At 41.5% G+C, this 18,907-nt stretch overlaps 1 protein-coding gene across 1 annotated transcript; it reads right to left on the bottom strand.

The window, feature by feature from the left end:
• Positions 1-196: 196 nt before the first annotated feature.
• On the bottom strand, positions 197-18,529 carry hlcs (holocarboxylase synthetase (biotin-(proprionyl-CoA-carboxylase (ATP-hydrolysing)) ligase)). The gene is made up of 11 exons (XM_084564805.1): positions 18,082-18,529; positions 16,687-16,827; positions 14,716-14,878; positions 12,932-13,959; positions 11,858-12,037; positions 10,342-10,622; positions 3,556-3,623; positions 3,247-3,407; positions 2,867-2,981; positions 1,497-1,710; positions 197-1,184 (listed from the first exon to the last, which is right to left on the bottom strand). Exons 1-11 carry the CDS (start codon positions 18,337-18,339, stop codon positions 1,013-1,015), a joined length of 2,781 nt encoding a protein of 926 aa, XP_084420931.1. The 5' UTR covers positions 18,340-18,529; the 3' UTR covers positions 197-1,012.
• Positions 18,530-18,907: the final 378 nt, after the last annotated feature.

Below are 18,907 nucleotides of genomic sequence, written 5' to 3'. Positions count from 1 at the left end.
CCTCTTTATAGTAGTGCATAGTACGGGATTGTGCTTCAATATGTGCGGCTGAAGAAGAGCAGCAGGACGAATGAGTGGCATGTCTTTAGGACCTACTCTAGAGTAATGGAGAAAGAACTTGAGATGATAATAATTTATGCTGTAGTGATCCCTGATGGGGGCATTATCTTTCCAGCATTTGACCCATCCAGTAGTGTTTACACTCTGGGCTGTGAGCTGCTGCCTCTTTTGGGGCCCTTTGGGTCCTATGGGTTGAGGGGAGGGGCCTCTGCGGATCATCCCACAGATACTTGATCAGCTTGGGATCTAGTGAATTTGGAGGCCAGGTCAACACCTTGTGCCGTTTCTGTGTCAGGTTAGTAGAAGTATGGAAACTGCGGCTGCACTGGTTTCCTTAGAGTAGAGAACCTGTTTGAAGGCAAGCCAGGGAACTCTGCTCTTCCACTGTGGAGGCTCTGGATGTGCTGGAGGTGTTGGAGCGTATCGTTGTGGACACTGGTAGAGAGGTTTATTTTATTTATTTATTTTTTTTTGACAATCAGGATCGTGAAGACTGCTGTGATCAGGTGTGTGTCCAGGAGCTGGTTAGATCAAGGACAGAACATATTTATGTGAAAATCTTTATTGTTACACAATGACCCAACAACACACGCTGCAATGATCCCTATTCTCATGTAACAATAAAATCAGGTGATATGTTCAGATGAGGGCTACAAGATTTATTCTATACACAGATTAGTATAAATTGTAAGATAATAGTATTATTCAGTGGTCCCAAACCAGAGTCATAATCAGACTGATGGCTGATATGTGCTAGTGACCAGTCAACTTACTACCTTTTTATCCGGAAAGCAACCCTGTATGTCCTCCAACAAATGACCCACTTTAAACCACTACTATTTTAGTGATATATCAATAAATTATACAGTATATACAGTTATACATAATTTGCTGACAGCCTTCTGTCAGCGGGTCGAGTGAGGTGGTGACTCTACACCCGGTTGGGCTGGTCCTAACGCTGCTTCATGACCACCAAGTTTTTCAGCATGTCAAAAGAGTTTCCGTCGGGCTCCACCGACACCACGCCCTGCGCCTCGGTGTGCACCTGGAGGAAGCCGTTGTGGTCCAGACCTACCACCTGAGCCTCTTCTCCTTCCTCGCACCAGAGACGAACCCGAGTCCCGCTGAGGGAGAACCAAATTCACAGCTTGGTTTCAGAACGTCATTATGGACTTCAGAAAAAAAATTGAGAGTCTCAGTGAAATGCTGAGGAGGGCTGGTAGTCTTAACTGAGTATGATTATATGTGATAACTTTAATCACATTTAATATAGTTTCTTCATTATAAATCATTTTTTAAGTGTTTCCATTGGTTGCAACAGGATTCACGTTTTAGAGCCAAAGCTTCAGCAAGGTTTTCTTATTTCATAATTCTCGTGATTTCCATGTAACAAAGTGCGTATGTAAACCTGAAAAGACTTTTCTTGCAGTACATACCTGTGGAGCCATCTTTTATAGTAAGTGGGAAGGACAGCGTCTGGGCCTCCTTGTTGGAAGCTGCTGATGAGGGTTTCCAGGCAGCTGACAGCACGGGCGATGAGCTGGTCACAGCTGAGGGGCTGCAGGCTGCAGTTATGCTGGATGTTGTGCTGCTGGATCAGGTCATTGATGCACACCGTTGGGTTGCTGTTTGTCACATTGAAGCCACAGCCTGTCGGGCACATTGCGTTCAAGAGATGTGTTATTCTGAGCAAACATCATATTAACAGTAATTATTGTAAGAGTAGGTGTAATCTCTAAAGTAGTTTCTGGTCAAGAAATCCCAAGGCAGAGAATCAAAGGTTACTCTTATGCATGTAACCCTGCCATCAACAGATTTCCCCTTCAGTTGGCAGCAGAGCAGTGAGCATATGAACACCACTAGTTCTGTAAGGTCCTGTTGTTCTGCTTCTTTTGAGTTAGTACCCCATCTATGTACTCCATGTTCCAATAAATATGGCCAATAAGAGTTCAGCCAAACACACATTTAAAATAATGTAAGTTACATTTTTTGGAAAAGTTGCAGCGCTTGTGTTCCTAGTATATACTGTTTTGTGCAACTCCTTGCATCTCAAAAATCTCTACAATAGAAGTGAAGAGAGATGCTGGAATGCTAGAATAGCCCATAACTGTTTTACTAATCACAGTGTGTGAGCGCTGTTTTAAATGAATGATTTGTGAGCTTGCATTTATGTAATTTATTTGTTTGCAAAAATGTAATTGGTCTTTGAGAAGTATCAAATTTCTGGTTATTTAGAGAATTCCTCCCAATTATGATATGGCCCAAAAATATTTACCAGCTCGGGAACAAACCGCTGTCCCTAAATTATTTTCGGCTCTTACAGAAGATCAAGACGCACGAAACACATTAGATTTGTATTTAATCGATGAACTGCCATTAAACTTTGAGGGAGTTTGAAGGTCAAAACATTCCTACTGGAAATACAGTTTAAGACTAATAGCCCATTGACTTCAATCAAACTCAAAGTGTGCAGGATGACAATTACTATTTCCAGTAGAGGCACCATGTTTCTCCGCTTTGAAATTTTAAAACAAGTTAACAGCATAATGAGCTCAGAAGGAGGGAAAGGGTAAGGGAAGGTTAGCCAAGGAACTGAGAAGATTACTGGGATCTCTCTTCTCCTCCTGGAGTTGATAACTTCAGAAGGCACTGAACATTTTCAGCTAATCACACCCACTTCATAAATACTATAATCTTCCATTAGGTAGATGGTTCCCAAGTACAAGAGCTAGAAGCACAAGACAACCGGTAGCTGATTTGAACTGATGTTGACATGTAAGAGAAACTGTCTTTTCGTAATAGTTACCTATGAGCAGATGAAACGTTGATCCTATCACAGTGGAAGTCACCAGTACTCCCCCGAGCTTCAGAACGTCACTGTAGTAGATGTCATTGGGCCACTTCACCCTCAGGTCTATGTCCTGATGAAAGATGGAACATTATCAAACATCAACCGAACATATTTTAATCTCTTCCCCTATAAATTAACCTTTAATTTACTATGACACCTAGAAGAAGTTGTGTCCATAGGTATAACTAGTACTGTATATCAGTGATTGCCATATTATCAGCATTATTCTGTGAGTGACCATGTTTTTGGCTCATTTGTGTGTTCAGAAGTATTGTCCACTATACAACTAGTTTGATGTTGAGAGAGCTAGTACAGGGAGGTGTGCATGCTGATACCTCGTATCCAGGAAGTGTGCAAACCGCCTCCACTACAGCTAAAGCAGCCAGATGCTGCAGGAAGGGAATCCTCTGTCCAAGCTTGGAGTTCAGCTCAACCTGGACCCCCAGAGTGAACATGGCACAACCCAGTGGGCTGAGCCAACCGTTTTTGCCCCGACCTACAGCAGAAGCAAACACGCGAAACTTAGAGGTGGACAAATAAAAAGAAACAAAAACACCTGAAAACACATGACTGAAACTCTAGTCCACATCTGAGATATGTGTGAGTGTTGGTCATGAAGGTTTACAGTGGGCTGGAGCACTGACCTCGTCCCTGGCTTTGTCGAGAAGCTACCGCTATTAAACCCACGTCTTTTGGTGCGTGCAGAGTCAGGCTGAAGGGAGGCAAAAACAGACACAAAGATTTAGTGATGGTTTTTATTTCACACTTGCTCAGCGCCTTTTCACCACAATTTATTTTGATTGACAATTACGCGTTTTAGGGACTTGAAAGATTTTGGACAGTTGGTTAGACACAAATCTGCCTGGGGATGGCATGCATAATGCAGAACTAAACTACTAAAAACAACTGACAGTTTCCAATGGCATTTTGTTAGGAGAGAGAAGTCCCACGCAGATTTAAAGCTACTAATTTACTATTCTTATAAAGAACATATTTAATTACCCATTACCCTTTTTCTAATATGTGTGTAACTTAAGTAATTAAACTGGTGGATTTTATGTGGTCAGTTGAGATATTTTTTTAATTCTTCTGAAAGCCCAATGCAAAAAAACCCATATCACTTCACAGATTAAAATATCTCAGATTAAAAGATTATTTTTACCGTCCATGTTGATCTTTGAACTAGGATTTGCCGTACATAAGCACGTTTGAATTGATCACCCAGAAGCATCGAAGGGATGATCAATAAGAGAGGACAAACTAATCTGTAAATTTGATTAATTGAGATAATCTTATTTACCGAGGAGCAGCACAAATCATCATTTCAAAATAGCACTATTGAAGGCAATCAATGACAGAGGGCTACTCCATTACCCACTACGGGACAGCTGAGACACCAACGCATGACCTTGCTTCGCCGACGGCTAGTCTGGACTATAGCCTGGTGACATAGAGGCTATGGACGACAACACACAGCCATTCAGTGGACTACAAATCTTAAAAACGTCCAGTTTTGTGTTTTTGGTCTTATTTTATTAAGCATTTGCACCTCTCACAATCTTCTACATTTCTGCATAAAGTAGGTAAAGTAAGGGTTGTTTTCAGTATCCAGTGTGACCCCCTTGAGCTGCAATAACAGCAACTAAACGTCTCAGGTAACTGCTGATCAGTCGTTCACAGCAGCTTGGAGAAATTTTAGACCATTCCTCGGTACAGAACTTCAATTCTGAGATTGTTGGTGGGTTTCCTCACATGAGCTGTTTGCTTCAGATCCCAACGATGTTGGATCTCCAGACCTGAGCCTTTCATTTTGACCATTCAGTTCTACTTTGGACTCATCTGTCCACAAAACATTTTCCCAATAGTCTTCTGGCTTGTCCACATGATGTAGATGTAGGTAGAAATGTTCCTTTTGGAGAACAGTGTCTTTGCCACTCTGCCATGTAGACAATGGTTGATCAGTGTTCTGCTGATGGTGGATCCATGGACATTAACCAATGTGACAGAGGCTTTTAGCTGGTTACTCTGAGTTCCTTTGTGACCTCTCATACTATTTGTTGTTCTATATCTTTGTTGGTAAACCACTCCCGTAGAGACTAACAGTCACTTTAAATCCAGTCCATCTGTCTGACTGTAGATTCCAAACTCTTTAAAGATGTTTTTTTCCAGCCTGATGATCAACAGCAATTATTCCTTTGTCCATGTGTTGTAAAGACCAGACTGACAAATTGCGTATTTCTTAAAACAAAGCGGGTCACTGAACGACGCCTGAGTCTAATTACACTGATTGGAAACACTTCTGAACAGATGGACTCTAATTTGGCCATGAAATTCACTTGTAATCTTGGAAGTTCACTTACGACTGTGTTAATCTCATAGATATGTAATATTGGCTCATTTTCCTGAATAAACAAACACAAAAGTGTAGTATTTCTGTTTCATTTGTTTGATCGGGTTCCCTCTGTCTTCTCTCAGGAGTAATTTTTTATGCAGAAATGTAAGAAATTCTGAGGGGTTCAAATACTTTTACGCTGCATTGTGTCTCTGTTGCGACATTTTGCTACTCATAAGTTACTTTCATTTCAGCCGTGCGACAAGATGCAGTACAAGTATTTATCTAGCATTAAAAAAAAATATATCAAATGATGAGATTAAATAACAAACAGTGTATGAGAAGGCATAGGGGACTCTGAACCTTTTCGTGGAGCAAATTTAAAGGGAACTGGAGGAATGGTGGTACACAAATGAATTAACATGTAAACTGCTTTCCAGTTACATTCCTGTATTCAAGAACATGCATCGTGCAATATTTCGAGAACAGGTTTCTCAGTCTCAGTGTGGTCGGCAGTGAGTTGGAGACGTCTGTCTCAGTGAGGGACAGGAGGACAATGGGCAAAGCGCTCTCCATCGTGGACAATTTCTTCAGACTACAGAGGAGCAGCGGAGCTCATTCTCCAACAGACTGACTACGTGTTATTCATGTTTATGCACCTTATTAATCTTTCCTATGTATATAATATTTATTTACTTCTGTCTCTATTTCTTGTACATTTGTTTATTTTATTTTACTAGATTTTTACTAGAGAAGAGAAGTCTCTCCACTAAAGTGACCGACCTTGGAGTGGGTCCCTCAGAGGGCTAGCACATCAAGAAACACCCACACTCGCATTCACACAAGCAAACACTTTCGAGCCAGCAGTCACCTATCCTGCACTTATGTGGACCGTGAAGGTAAATTCAGCTTATCAAAGACATACTAATAACTTGCCACAGCTTTTTAAAGCGTTACACTCTGCAGACTCTGCAACCTGCACAGTATTTCATGGCCCTTCACTGCATTAGAGTCACCATCACAGGGAACCACTCAGGAGTATAACATTCCTTCCACTGGACAGAAAAAGTTCATGACAAATTATGCACCATATGTTCCGCAGCATATGAAATGAGGACGTTTAAGCATCTGCTTACAATCTTTTATAATTGCAGGTGGAGCATGCAAGGTCAATTGGAGCGGTTTATTTTTTATGGTTGAACCTGTTGTAGTATTTTTCACATGGAGAATGACCTCTTCCATACATTGTAAGGTTGGATATTGGATTACTTTTCCAAACAAACAGTGGCAGCCAGGGACTCACACAACAACTGGAACAGTGTTAACTTTAAAAAAAAAAAAAAAAGTAAAAATTCAACCATGCTATGAAATGTGAGACTTTTCATTTTAAAAATTATTCTCGGTGATAGAAATTTAAACGTAGAGGAAAGGTACAATGTTTAAAAAACTGAGTTAATACCAAAAATAATACTTTCCCTGTTTGCAAATAGAGAAAACAGAATATACCACAAGTGGAAGGGAAAATAATCAGAATTAAATTTCCCTCCATTGCTGCTTCTCTTTGTGTATGCACGTCTGAAGCATCCACACGAATGAAAACCAAAGGGGGAAAAGGAACACCATGTCAGAAAATGGGCCCTTGGGTTTTCATGTCTGAGCCTGAAGCTCTTACAAGAAAAAGCTAAGGTGTAGGAAGTGTTTCTCCAGGCACAGGGATCAAGTTAAGCAAAGCAGGAAGAGAAAGATTATGGTTTCTGGACCAGCAAATTGGTCTCTATATTATTTTATCCCGTCGTTGACACCGTAAGAGTCAATCAGCTATGAATACAGATAAAACAATTAATCAACTCTGGGAAAACGATTGTAATGATGATATTATTAATTCTTTGTAAGTTATTATATTATATTTTTTCTTTGCCTTAATACCATATCTTTTTTTTTCAAATATTGAGTGCAACATCAATCTGCAATACCAGTGTCATTAGTTCAGAAGTAGTGCAATTAATAAAGTTCTATCTTATCTTATATTGCAGCTTCAGCTATCAAAGTTAATGTGTCAGTGCAAATTGCTTTTAATGTGACTGTATTATGGGATTAGTAAGTCATTTTAATATGTGGGGGTCAACTATGCACCCTTTAGCAATCTCAAACAAGTATACAGATAAAAAAATAGGTCTTCTGAGCAGAAAGTTCATCAGCAATATCATAACACCAGGGCGTATCCTCATGCTAAGATTAACAGTATAAAGACCTGTAAAGACTCCAGGAAGTTACTTCCCAGAACCAAGAAATAATCCTGTACTCCCCAATAACACTGTTGTCTTTTATTTTTACACTTTTTTACATGACTTTTAAGCTCGGCTCCTAATCACTTTTTCTTTTTTAAACTGGGCTGCATTAGTCACTTAAAGGAGGTAAACTTCCCAGATATTCTCCTTTCTAATCTCTAGACACGTACACACTACAATATTTCACAAAAACAGCACAACACACACAACAGGAGGTTATTTACGGAGTGTGCACTCATGAACCACAAGGGGTGCTGAATAATTTTCAAATTCTAAAATATTCATAACAAAAATACATCGTTTTGAACTGGATAAAAATAAAACTATGACAGAATGTATTTAATTTCTCAATGGATGGCACCAGAATGGAGAAACAAACTAATTAATGTTGCAGCAAATCTAAATTTCATGGGGTTGAAACTGAAATAAACGCACCCTGATTGTGGTATGCCATTGGCAAGTGGGTATTTTGCAGTTTATATCCAGGTCTGTCCAGATTCATGACATACTGTATGTGTTGAAGATGTTTAGCAAGTTAACCTTTTCTCGAATCTTAATTAAGAATTGTGTGAACTTTGTCCTAATTACTATATGAATTCTCGAGGTTTGGGGTTTTGGGAGGTGAGTAGTAATGTGGATGATTGCGCGAAAATAGAAGACTTTCCGTCAAGGCGTTCCCAGGTTATCACATTTACAAGAATGGGATGCACACTGACCAACAAAACATAATCAACTAATCCTTGAGTCAATGTGAATATTTGAGACAAATAGTGAGAAATTCCCCCGAGGCCTTTGTATGTTCCAGTTGAGTAACGTTGCACCTTTCGTTCATTCTGGTGGAGCAGAAGCTTCAGTGCACAGTCAAGAACGAGCCAGACGGACGCACAACCAAAAAAGATAATGCCTCGAGCAAAAATGTTTTGCTACTGCATATTGCCTACGACCGTTCAAGAGTTGAGAGCTTCATGAAATGGCGCGAGAATAACCACCAACACAAGTTACCTAGGGTGCAGTTAACGGAGTAGACTGGTCAGAGAACACTGCGGCTAGCGTTATCTTCTTTTCTGGGTTGGTGTCATTGGGACTCCCCAAGCTGGTGAAGAAAGCCAGAAAAATTACAATGTGGAGGCAGTGACGGAGAAGAGGATGAGCGGGAAGCAGAAAGCCATCACGGACAACCCCTACGTTGACCACATTAAGCCAGACTCGCCCAGCCATGTGCCTCAACGTGTCGAGCATACTTAATAAACACAAAAGCTTAAAGAAATAAAACAGGCATTCCTTTACAATCACATTAATCAAGGCAACTCCCGAGGAACATCTGGAAACTCAAACATTAGCAGTGAAATCAAACTGCAGCAACAGGTTTGGGGGGTTACTCATTCAGCCTACTTCAGTTTCTGTATAACCTTAATGACAACACTGTCTGGTCCAATCAGCCCAGTGCAGCTCTACAATCCATTTTTCAAACTTTATGACAGTTTTAATTGCTACCACCTGCTTCCTGATCAAGCCCCTCAACAGCCACTTTTACTCATGGGTGGATGGAGACAAAGAAGTCTATTAGGTACAACTTGCCTTTGCAACACAGAGGTCACTTAATTAGTTCCAGCCGGTCTGCCCCCCAACCTCAAGTGTATGCACAGACATATACACAAACACACACACAAAGTGCGAAACACTGGATCTAATGTAGGACTTTTACGCTGTACGGCATCTTTTCCGTCTATCACTTGGCTGCTCTCAACTCCGTCTTCACAAAAATACCATACTACACATGAGGCCTTAAGTCCTGCCATGATCTCCCTGACACGTACGAGAACATACAGCATGCTTACACCAGCATACCTGCTCGTTAAGGGCTTTTTTATATCTTCTTAAATTTTAGTTTTGTTATACGCAAATAAATACAACCACTGCCTTGTATACTCTCTTCCTTTAACAGCACTCTACAAGCATGTGGGAGCTGTGGAGACCAATTGCTGCGTCTGGACAGCAACATGTTTTTTTTGTTTTTTTTCCCCCTGCTTGAGATTTAACTTGCATTATGCATGAGACAAATGAACATAGGATTTCAGCTGCTCACCAGATCAGGACCTCGGTTCTATTTTTCTTTTTATAATGCGTCAAATGTTCTCTACGGGTGACAGATTGTAGCCTGCAGGCAGGTCAGTTTGGCTAACCCAGACACTTACTAGACACGGCCATGCTGTTGTAATATATAAAGAATGTGCACGTTTGACGTTGTCTCACTGAAATAAGGCTTCTCTTCAAAAAGACAACGCCTAAATGGCCGTACATGACTATTTAAAATATGTATATACTATATAATTCATCGTTCTGCATAAATGGTGCCGTCACAGATGTGCAGGTTTATCCAGATCATGTGCACTACTTCCATTACAAAGGCTGGCATTTGAACTGTGCACTGATAACGAGACAGATCTTTAGCCTCGAGGACACGCCAGGGACACCGGTTGGGACCACCAATGTTGATTTCGCAATTTAGGGTTTTTTCACACCGTATAAAAACTTGAATTAAGAGAAAGGTTCCACAAAAATAGACTGAAATCAACTATAAGATATGGGAATATTAACTTTCTACGATATATTTCTTTTGAGTTATTACTTTCCCAAAGAGTCATAGATGGTGATAATAACATAGTGGCAGGATGTAATTTATATTATATTTGACTACATGCAGCTAACTGCCTTGTAGGATGGTGAAAGGTGGTGTGTAAGGCCCATGAGCATGTACTGCTGAATGTACTCTTCACACATTAAAACAGACTTAAAGGAATATGAGTTACCCATCCAACAGGTCCATGGTAGAAGTGATGATTTCAGCATACAGCAGGGTGTTCCCCAGAAGGCTGGTCTTCAGGTTCTTGCGGTAGGTCTCCATATTAAACTGCGCCCCGCACTGGGACTCTGAAGAGTCGGTGAGTATTGCTAGACAGCCCTCGGGTGGTGAAGGACCACTGTGGAGGTCAGAAAAGGACACCACTCTGAGGGAGGCCTTGGACAATGTCAGCGTGCCATTTTGATCTGCTTTAGTCTGTAGCCACTTCAGAAAGCTGGTCTTGGTTTCCTGCATGGAACACAGAGGAGCAGAGATGCCATGTGGTGTTATTTTATATATATATATGTACACTGATCAGCCACAACATTAAAACCACTGACAGGAGAAGGAAATAACATTGACCATATTGTGATAATACAATGTTCTGCTGGGAAACTTTTGGACCTGGCATTCATGTGGATGTTACTTAGACATGTAGCACCCACCTAGACCATACCAGGCACCCCCACCCCATAGCAACTCCTTGATGGCTGCAGCCATCCCCAGCAGGATGCAGCCTGACACAGACACACGCACTAAAACGGTTTTGGAACAACTAAAAAAACGTGAAAAACAGCACAAGTTGTTGACCTGGCCTCCAAATTCACTAGATCCCAAACTCAACCCTCAAACCATAGGACCCAAAGGCCCCCACTAACAACATTATGTTCTCAGACACCACAGGACACCCTCAGAAGGCCCATGTCCATTCTCTGATGAGTCACAACTGTTTTGGCAGCACAAGGGAGACCTACACAATATTAGGAAGGTGGTCATAATGTATTACCCTTCTCACACTAGTTCCACATGAGAAACCATTCTGCAGACAGCCACCAGCCGCCCTCCTCAACATACACAAGAGTCTGGAAACAATTCTGCAGATCCTGATTTCCATCAAGCTGCAGCTTGTTGGGAAAAGTGTCTGGGACAGCATGAGTCAAAAGTCACTCAGTAACCCATATATATAATAATACAGACAAAAATAACAACAACACTACTATCTCTACTACTGCTACTATTAATTGTGTACTAATTTTTGTTAAATGAGACGTCCAGACTCTGTGTCCAATCACAACATCTCACTGTAATGACAGCAACAAGCGGAAGAGAACCTGCTCTGAAGAACAATTCCAGTTTCTAAAGAACCTAGAGTTCTACCTCCCCCTAGTGGTCGGTCCCTGGGCATTATCCAAAAACAATCCCCCATTGTCAAACCATGATAAACTCCCAGTCTTAAGAGACAGCGCAAAAGTAGTGTTGCCACTGTGTCGTTTTCTTAGCCATCTATACGGATATTTTACAGAACAATTTTCAAAATAAGTATTTTTATAGTGACATCACCTACACTGGCCTGAACATGATGTTGATGCCAAGATCATCCCAACTGACAAGAGGCTCCATGCTCATTTCACCGTGATATTTGAAACCTTTTCTTTGTGCTGTAGAATGATGTCGTATTGACTCCTGAGACCTGTGGGTCTTACCTGAGAGGTGGCTAGCAGGTGGACAGGGCTGGGGGCCAAAGTCTGGTTTTGTTCACAGCTGAGGCCAAGAGAGGTGAGGATCTCTGTCAAGACTTCATAGCGCAGTGCGTTGCTAACTTTCAGTTCATCAAACCCTCCCGACGCCAACTTTTGTGACTCAGGTGAAGTTTCGAAGTGGACCTGCAGAAATATAAAGAGGACTTAATCAAGACACAGTCTCACCAAAAATGTGCATTTTTATGCTGCAAATATGTACATACACCTAATCAGTTCGGTTTTAATTTAGATCATACTGTGTTCAAAAGTCAGAACTCATTCTCAGCCTATGTATGTCCTGTGTTCACGACATCCATCATCCACTGTAATTTCTCAATTTGGAATCACTATACACTGATCAGGCATAACATTATGACCACCTTCCTAATACTGTGCAAGTCTCCCTTGTGCCTCCAAAACAGTTGTGACTCATCAGAGAATGGACATGGGCCTTCTGAGGGTGTCCTGTGGTGTCTGGGAACAAGATGTTGTTAGTGGGGGCCTTTGGGTCCTATGAGTTGAGGGAAATTGAGGAAAGTGTTTTTTTTAGTTGTTCCTAAACCGTTTTTGTGTGTGTTCCTGTATCAGGCTGCATCCTGCTGGGGATGACCGCTCCCATCAATAAGTACTATTGGGTGAGGGTGCCTGGTCTGGTCTAAGTGGGTGGTATATGTCTAAGCAACATCCACATGAATGAGTGCCGGGTCCAAATGTTTCCCAGCAGAACACAAGATGGTCAATGTTATTTACTTTTCCTCTCAATGGTCATAATGTTATGCCTGATCAGTGTATATGGCCAGCTTATTACCAAGGTCTGGCATTATTGATAGTGTTGTACTGGACAACATTTTATTATATGCTGCATTATATTTCACAGCGTTTATAATGTTATTCCTTCCTCATCTAGTAAAGAAGACAAGCAAAAGCTGAGTTGTATTAATATGAGAAAACACATATTCAAATCTTATAATTTAAGATGTGTTTTCAACCTTATAAACCACTCAAATCCACACTTTCAATAAAGGTATTTGTCTTTACCTGACAGAGGACAGCTTCCCCCCCGTCTCTTCCGTGGGTTACCCTGACAATGACCATTTCCCTCTGATGACGATCATCCCCTTTCAGTTCCCCCCACAGCTCCACTTCCCCTCCTCCTCGAACATCTCTGATGTAGACCTTCCCACTCGCCAACATGCTCAGCTCCAGCTCTGTGCAGTCTTTCCTGGTAAAGCTCAGCCTTCGGATTTGCATGCGTTGTCTCTCCCTGGCTTCCAAACAGAGGCCCGCAGGGCAGAGGGTGGAAGCCAGCCCGAGGACTTTGCCGCCCTGGCTCAGGTAAGTGAGAAAGCGAGTCTGAAGCTGGGGGGTCAAGGTTTCCTCTTCTGCTAGAACCAAGAGTCTGGTGTTCTCCAGCCACGGATCACTCAGTGCCTGTTGAGGCTGGAGCGGATATATTATGTTGTTTTCCATGTTTAAACATCCTGATAAAAGGTCACGAACTGCCTGAAAGCGCTTCTGGCAACCACCTGTGTACACAATAACATTTGGTGGTTTGCCATTACAGTCAATACCAGCACCCTGACCAGAACACCCTTTGGCATCCTGCTCAGTTTCATCCAGACTCTTGTCCCCACTTTCTAGTTTTACTGAGTTATCATCAGGGAGGTCTGGGATGTTGTCGGCGGAGGCGTATTTGACCGACAGAATGGTGCTGTTCTCCAGTTCCAAACATTCATGGCAGCTGGACAGATGAAGGTGGTGTCCATGACCCTCCATGTGGTGATGATTGCCCAAGGAACGGTCCTCTAAATCAGCAGGTTCCACAACCTGCGTGCTGCAGAGTGGTTCGGACCCTCGGCGCTCCTCTAACCTCTTCTTTACCTCGGGGATTAGAAGAAGGCTGCCCTTACGGCACTGCAGGTGAGCTGCTAGGTGACGAGGAAATGGCTCCGGGTCGATCTCTTCAGTCTGAGTGCGGCACAGAGACACGGAGGTCACACCCTTTGCGCTATGTGGACACTGCTTCTCCAGAAGAGCACAGAGAGTGGATTCTTGGAGAAGGACAGCTGTGTGGATGTCACAAAAATCAGTAACAATATGGTGACTTATATTTTGTAGTTCAGAACATATTGCATTTATATTATGAAGTTCATACACAAACACCAGCATACTGTTGTCTATTTACACATGCAGTATCCTTACTCCTATACAACTCTCCTTTTAGATCTGGTTTGGACCCCAATGATTAAAGATTAATCATTTCTGGTTTTAGCTAATTGCTAGCTTTGTTTGTCTGATGTTTGGTGCTTAGCAGGTCGTATACTATCCAAGACAGGTTGAACAAAATCTGTGCTGCACACTGTCAACCTCAGAGAGCAGGATGTGTATTTTTAATTTATTGTTAGTTGACATCCAAAGGTGCTGAACTGACAGATGGCAGCCACCTAATGGTTACTTGTGGTATTATTACAGAAGCTGAACAGCAAAAACGAACTATTTAACGCAGTGTGACAATGTCCAGCTAGCATGCCTAGCATCATCTGAAAAAGAGCCGAGAGAAGCTGCTGAGCAGGTGATTATTCTTTGCTGCTTTGTCGCTATAAGTGTCCTCTTGGGAGATGTATAAGAACCAAGAAAAAAATAAGAATTTAAGTTTGTAAGTGTTTACTGTTGCTAATGAACTCATTAAAATTAAGTTTTAAATGAACGGTGAACTCAAGATACACACTGACGAACAAATAAGGTGTCCTTACGTGACATTTTGAGAATATAACAAAATATACAATGGGACATAAAAAAAAATGCAATTAAAGGCAACATACGGATTATCTTTGAAGGCATAAGTCCATTGTCCAGCTGAAGGCAATCTTCAATAAAAGCTATCCCGAGCCGACTGAAGTTATCTACACTGGCCTGAGCCACTGCCCTGAATGGCTGGCCCGGGCTAAAGGCCAGAGGTAGACAGTAGTCAGACCACTTCAGCACCTGCACACAGTATAAATCCTGGTTAGCTGACAGTCTGTACCGATCTGTAGGACATTTAAACTGTGGTGTTCATTATGGCCTGTCTACGACCCAACTTGACCTCAGGAGTGATTTGCACAGAAACAATATTAGTATAAAAAGAATATGTACTATAGACAGCTCTGACATGTCAAAAATCATAACAAAAGACACAAATGTTTTTAGGGGTTATTAGTCACAACTCATGTGAAAATATGATATAAATATATATGTAAGTACACTCATCAGCACTTAGTTTTATCATTTTCCACACTGAAGAACAACACCAAAGATATGAGCAGGTGAGGATTACACCCGAAGTACCACAGACAGCAATGACAATTCACTGTTGGCCGTGAATGCACCACCAACTGAGCATAACAAACTATTTTTCAGCTAGAAGCTAAGCCAGTTTCCTTCAATCTGCATCCTCAGGACACGCTAGGAAAAAGGCTACAATTTTCATCGGGACGGCAGCTCTTCCCAACCTCATAACACATTCGATGAAATCAGTTTTCTACCATCTTTGGATATACAGCTAAGAAAGTAATTGTGTACACGTGATCCTGCTAAACTACTCATTCTATACTTATCCATGAAGTGTTATGTCATGCAAGTTATGTTTCACATAGACACAAGCATGAGAACTAACTAGGACCACCCACCGACTAACTAGGACTGCACTTGAAGTATCAGAGACACAGGATGTGACCATCCTTTAAACACAGGATGTGACCATCCTTTAAACACAGCCACACATGTGCAGGGACGGTTTAAATCTCCCGCTTCACAAGCTAGTTTGTTCATGACGTTCACGTGTTTATTGCCTGCATGCTTTTGAGTATATAAACTGTTCAATGTTGGACAAAAGTGAACATTGCCAACCTCTACCGTGCAGAACGTCAAATCCTTCCATCTCGACTATTGACTAGTAATTTGACTGTAGTTATAATTTAATCACATTTTCGATTTTGCAAAGTTTTCTCTCAACCAGCTTCATGAGCTGGTCACCAGAAGCATATGTACCAGTCTTAAAACAAGTTTCTATTATGGTCAATACTTCTTCGCATCCCATCCGAGACCATCTCAGCTGAGTTTATGTCAGTGACTGTACATGTCGGGTCACCTGCAGCACCACATGCTGTCAAATAATTTAGTCAAATAGCCCTTACAGAGCCTGGAGGTGCGCTTTAGCCCAATATCCTGTTATAAACCAAATAGCAATGGTGACACTTGCAACAAACCAGATGGTGTGGTGCTGCATTATGGTAAATGCTGCCTTAAATACATAACCAATAGTGTCAGTTTTGGCGAGGCTCACTTGTAAACTGAAAACCCATCCAGCCAACCATGACAGCGTTTTTATGTCTTTGGGATTGTTCTACAATGTGGAAAATAGTTTTTAAAAGATCTAACTAAAAAAAATCTATTGAATAAGTAGGTTTCCAATCATTTAACAAGTTCCCTCTTTTTTTTCCACAGCAATGTATAGCTTACTCTTATTAACAATGGCATTAAATAAAAATGGCAAATGATCAATTGTAAAGCAACGCTACAACAAGGCAACTCATGAGTGGTGAAACATCTCCAAGAAACACCAGAGGCCTTGTTTTATATATAATGTACCATGACTCATAATCTTAACAGACGCACAATTTAAGTGAAAGAATCCTGAAATTTGGTAAGAATGAAGTTGCAAAATCAAAACAAAATGTGCACACTAAAAGCCAGTTACGCTCTGTTTGAATGAGTGTTGCGAGAATTCATCTTAAGAAATGTGTGGTGCCTACTTTCTTATTTGACGTGTGAGGAGAAGCGCAGCTCGCTCTGTGTCCTGTAGCTTCTATGATGAATGAAATGTTCTCTATTTGTGGACCGCAAACAAGAGAAGACTCCAAAAGAACAGTCCATTTGCTAAGGTCATCGCATGCCTGGGGACAGGACAGACAGCAAAGAATAACTCCAAACACTACAAGGCTGTTATACAGTGATTAATAGTTAGAGACAGGCATCATGAAACGCTATAAAGGCCCAGGACTTTACGTCCCCTTCATGAGGACATAAAGTCATGAGGAAACTGTAGCAAGATTAGTGACATGATGACAGGCTGCAGCTCCAGTGATATTAGGAAGGAAAAGGATTTAAAAGTTTACTATAAACTGTTATGTTATGGGAACACAGAGGTTAAGTCCCTATTGGTCAAACCTATAATTCAATATTTGCTGCTCTGGGTCACAAGCTCAGCTGATTTAGTTTTTACCCGGAAATTGTAATCTGATAAAGCAAATAAAAAAATCTCACAATAGTCCCAGAGGAATAAAATCTGGATTTAGGCATCTACTACTTTAAAACGTAGGCATACCAAAGGGGCACAACATGTCGAACCTTGAACCTGAATAAGGCTGCAGCGGCAGAAGACTGCCCCGAGTGCCACTCCTGTCTAAAGCTAAAAACAGGAAACTAACCCTAACCCTGGGGATACGATTGTCATGGGTTCACCGATCCATCCTTCCTTGTGTGAACCGTTCAGGCCGGTGACGGTGTAAGAGATAAACTTTCCTGCCACACTTCGGCTCCCTTAGTACCAACTGAAGAACATTTAAACGCTAGAGCCTACCTGAGTATCGCTGTGATCACATCCGTGCCCTCATCCGCGGCTACTTTCATCAGAGTAATACAGCTAAAATCATGTCAGACTAGTTTCCAGGCTTTCACTGCTCTCAAATGCCCTCCAGCAACCCAAGGGAAAACCCTTTGCCATGCGGTGAAACCAAAATGTGCAACCTTTGGATGTGCAGCTGCTAAAATCTACAGCAACTGCATTCGTGCCACAACGAATGAAGGCATTCTGGAGACAAAAGCCGGAACTAGGAAGGTGTTTCTAAAAAAAGATGCCCAATAAATGTGTAAAGTCTTGGACTTCCTAAACAGAGAAAGAGACAAACAGTGTCTGAAAGTGCTCAAAATTCACCTTTATGTTGCTTTGGGCAAATGATTACGTTATAAAACGCTCTTAAAACTTATTTTAAAGGTTTTTTATGATATTAAAAGTTAGGTTTTTTGAGACAACTCTGAGGCTGAGCTGTGTAAACAAGCTTTTGACAGCAGAGTCAATGCCCTGTCACCACTCTATGTATGAATCTGATATCATGCCGTTTAAGTGAGTTGTGGCTCCGGTACCCAACCTGAGGCTCCGTTACACATACAGCCTTGTTTCCCAGCTGGAGGAAGACGTTGTCCTCGAGCGAAAGCGGCCGCGGGTCTGTGTGTCGTCCAGTCGGCCGCGAAGTGCCAGGAGTTACTGAGGAGGCCGAGCCGGAGCAAACGCTGAAGCTGAAGCTAAAGCTGCTGCTGCTCCGCCTGGACAGACTGTTACGAATTAGCACCGAGTAGCACTTGTGAAAGCGCACCCAGAGGTAAACGTAACACAGCGTTATTAGCATCTTACAGGGCACACGCGAAGGGGGTCATCGTTATTTGTCGTGTAGTAGAACATTAGTGCTGACAGAGGACACAAACTCTCGGTTGACATTAGCTTCATTGGTCGACGACTACGTCATTTCATTATGCTTTACGGCAATTGTTCTTCTTCGTCGTCTTTTTTTTATGGCAGTTATGACGCCCTCCGCAGGATAGGGTTATTTACAATGGAATACAATAGAATAGACTTTATTGCCATTTGCAGCTACAAGAAATTACAGGTACATTGAAATTCTCGTTCAAAGCTCTCCGAGTCAACTGTTTCATAAAAAAATAAATAAATTATATGAGTTTTAAGAACTAAATGGCCACATTTATCTTTATATACAGCCCTGCCTCATGCAGAACCTGTGAAACTCATTCTACTATCAGATTGTTTCTCATTGTAGCAAAAAAAAAAAGATTCATCAGATTTAAAAAGACAACACCTAGAGCCGATAGTCTTTTATAAAAGTTTTAAGTTCTGATTTCATCCACAGTGTTCAAGAATTTAACAAGAGTCTTACATCACTGTTGCTCTGGCGTGTTATG

This window comes from Chelon labrosus, assembly GCF_963514085.1.
Source record: "Chelon labrosus genome assembly, chromosome: 17".
In the NCBI taxonomy this organism is placed as follows: domain Eukaryota; kingdom Metazoa; phylum Chordata; class Actinopteri; order Mugiliformes; family Mugilidae; genus Chelon; species Chelon labrosus.
Note: the sequence above shows the minus strand (reverse complement) of the source record. Positions and strands in the feature narration are given on the sequence as shown.

Coding starts and splice junctions, on each gene's coding strand:
- hlcs (XM_084564805.1), bottom strand. CDS start 18,339: ATGCTAATAACGCTGTGTTACGTTTACCTCTGGGTGCGCTTTCACAAG. Junction 13,960..14,715: donor TATGCCTTCAAAGATAATCC/GTATGTTGCCTT, acceptor ACATCCACACAG/CTGTCCTTCTCCAAGAATCC. Junction 12,038..12,931: donor GGGAAGCTGTCCTCTGTCAG/GTAAAGACAAAT, acceptor ATATTTCTGCAG/GTCCACTTCGAAACTTCACC.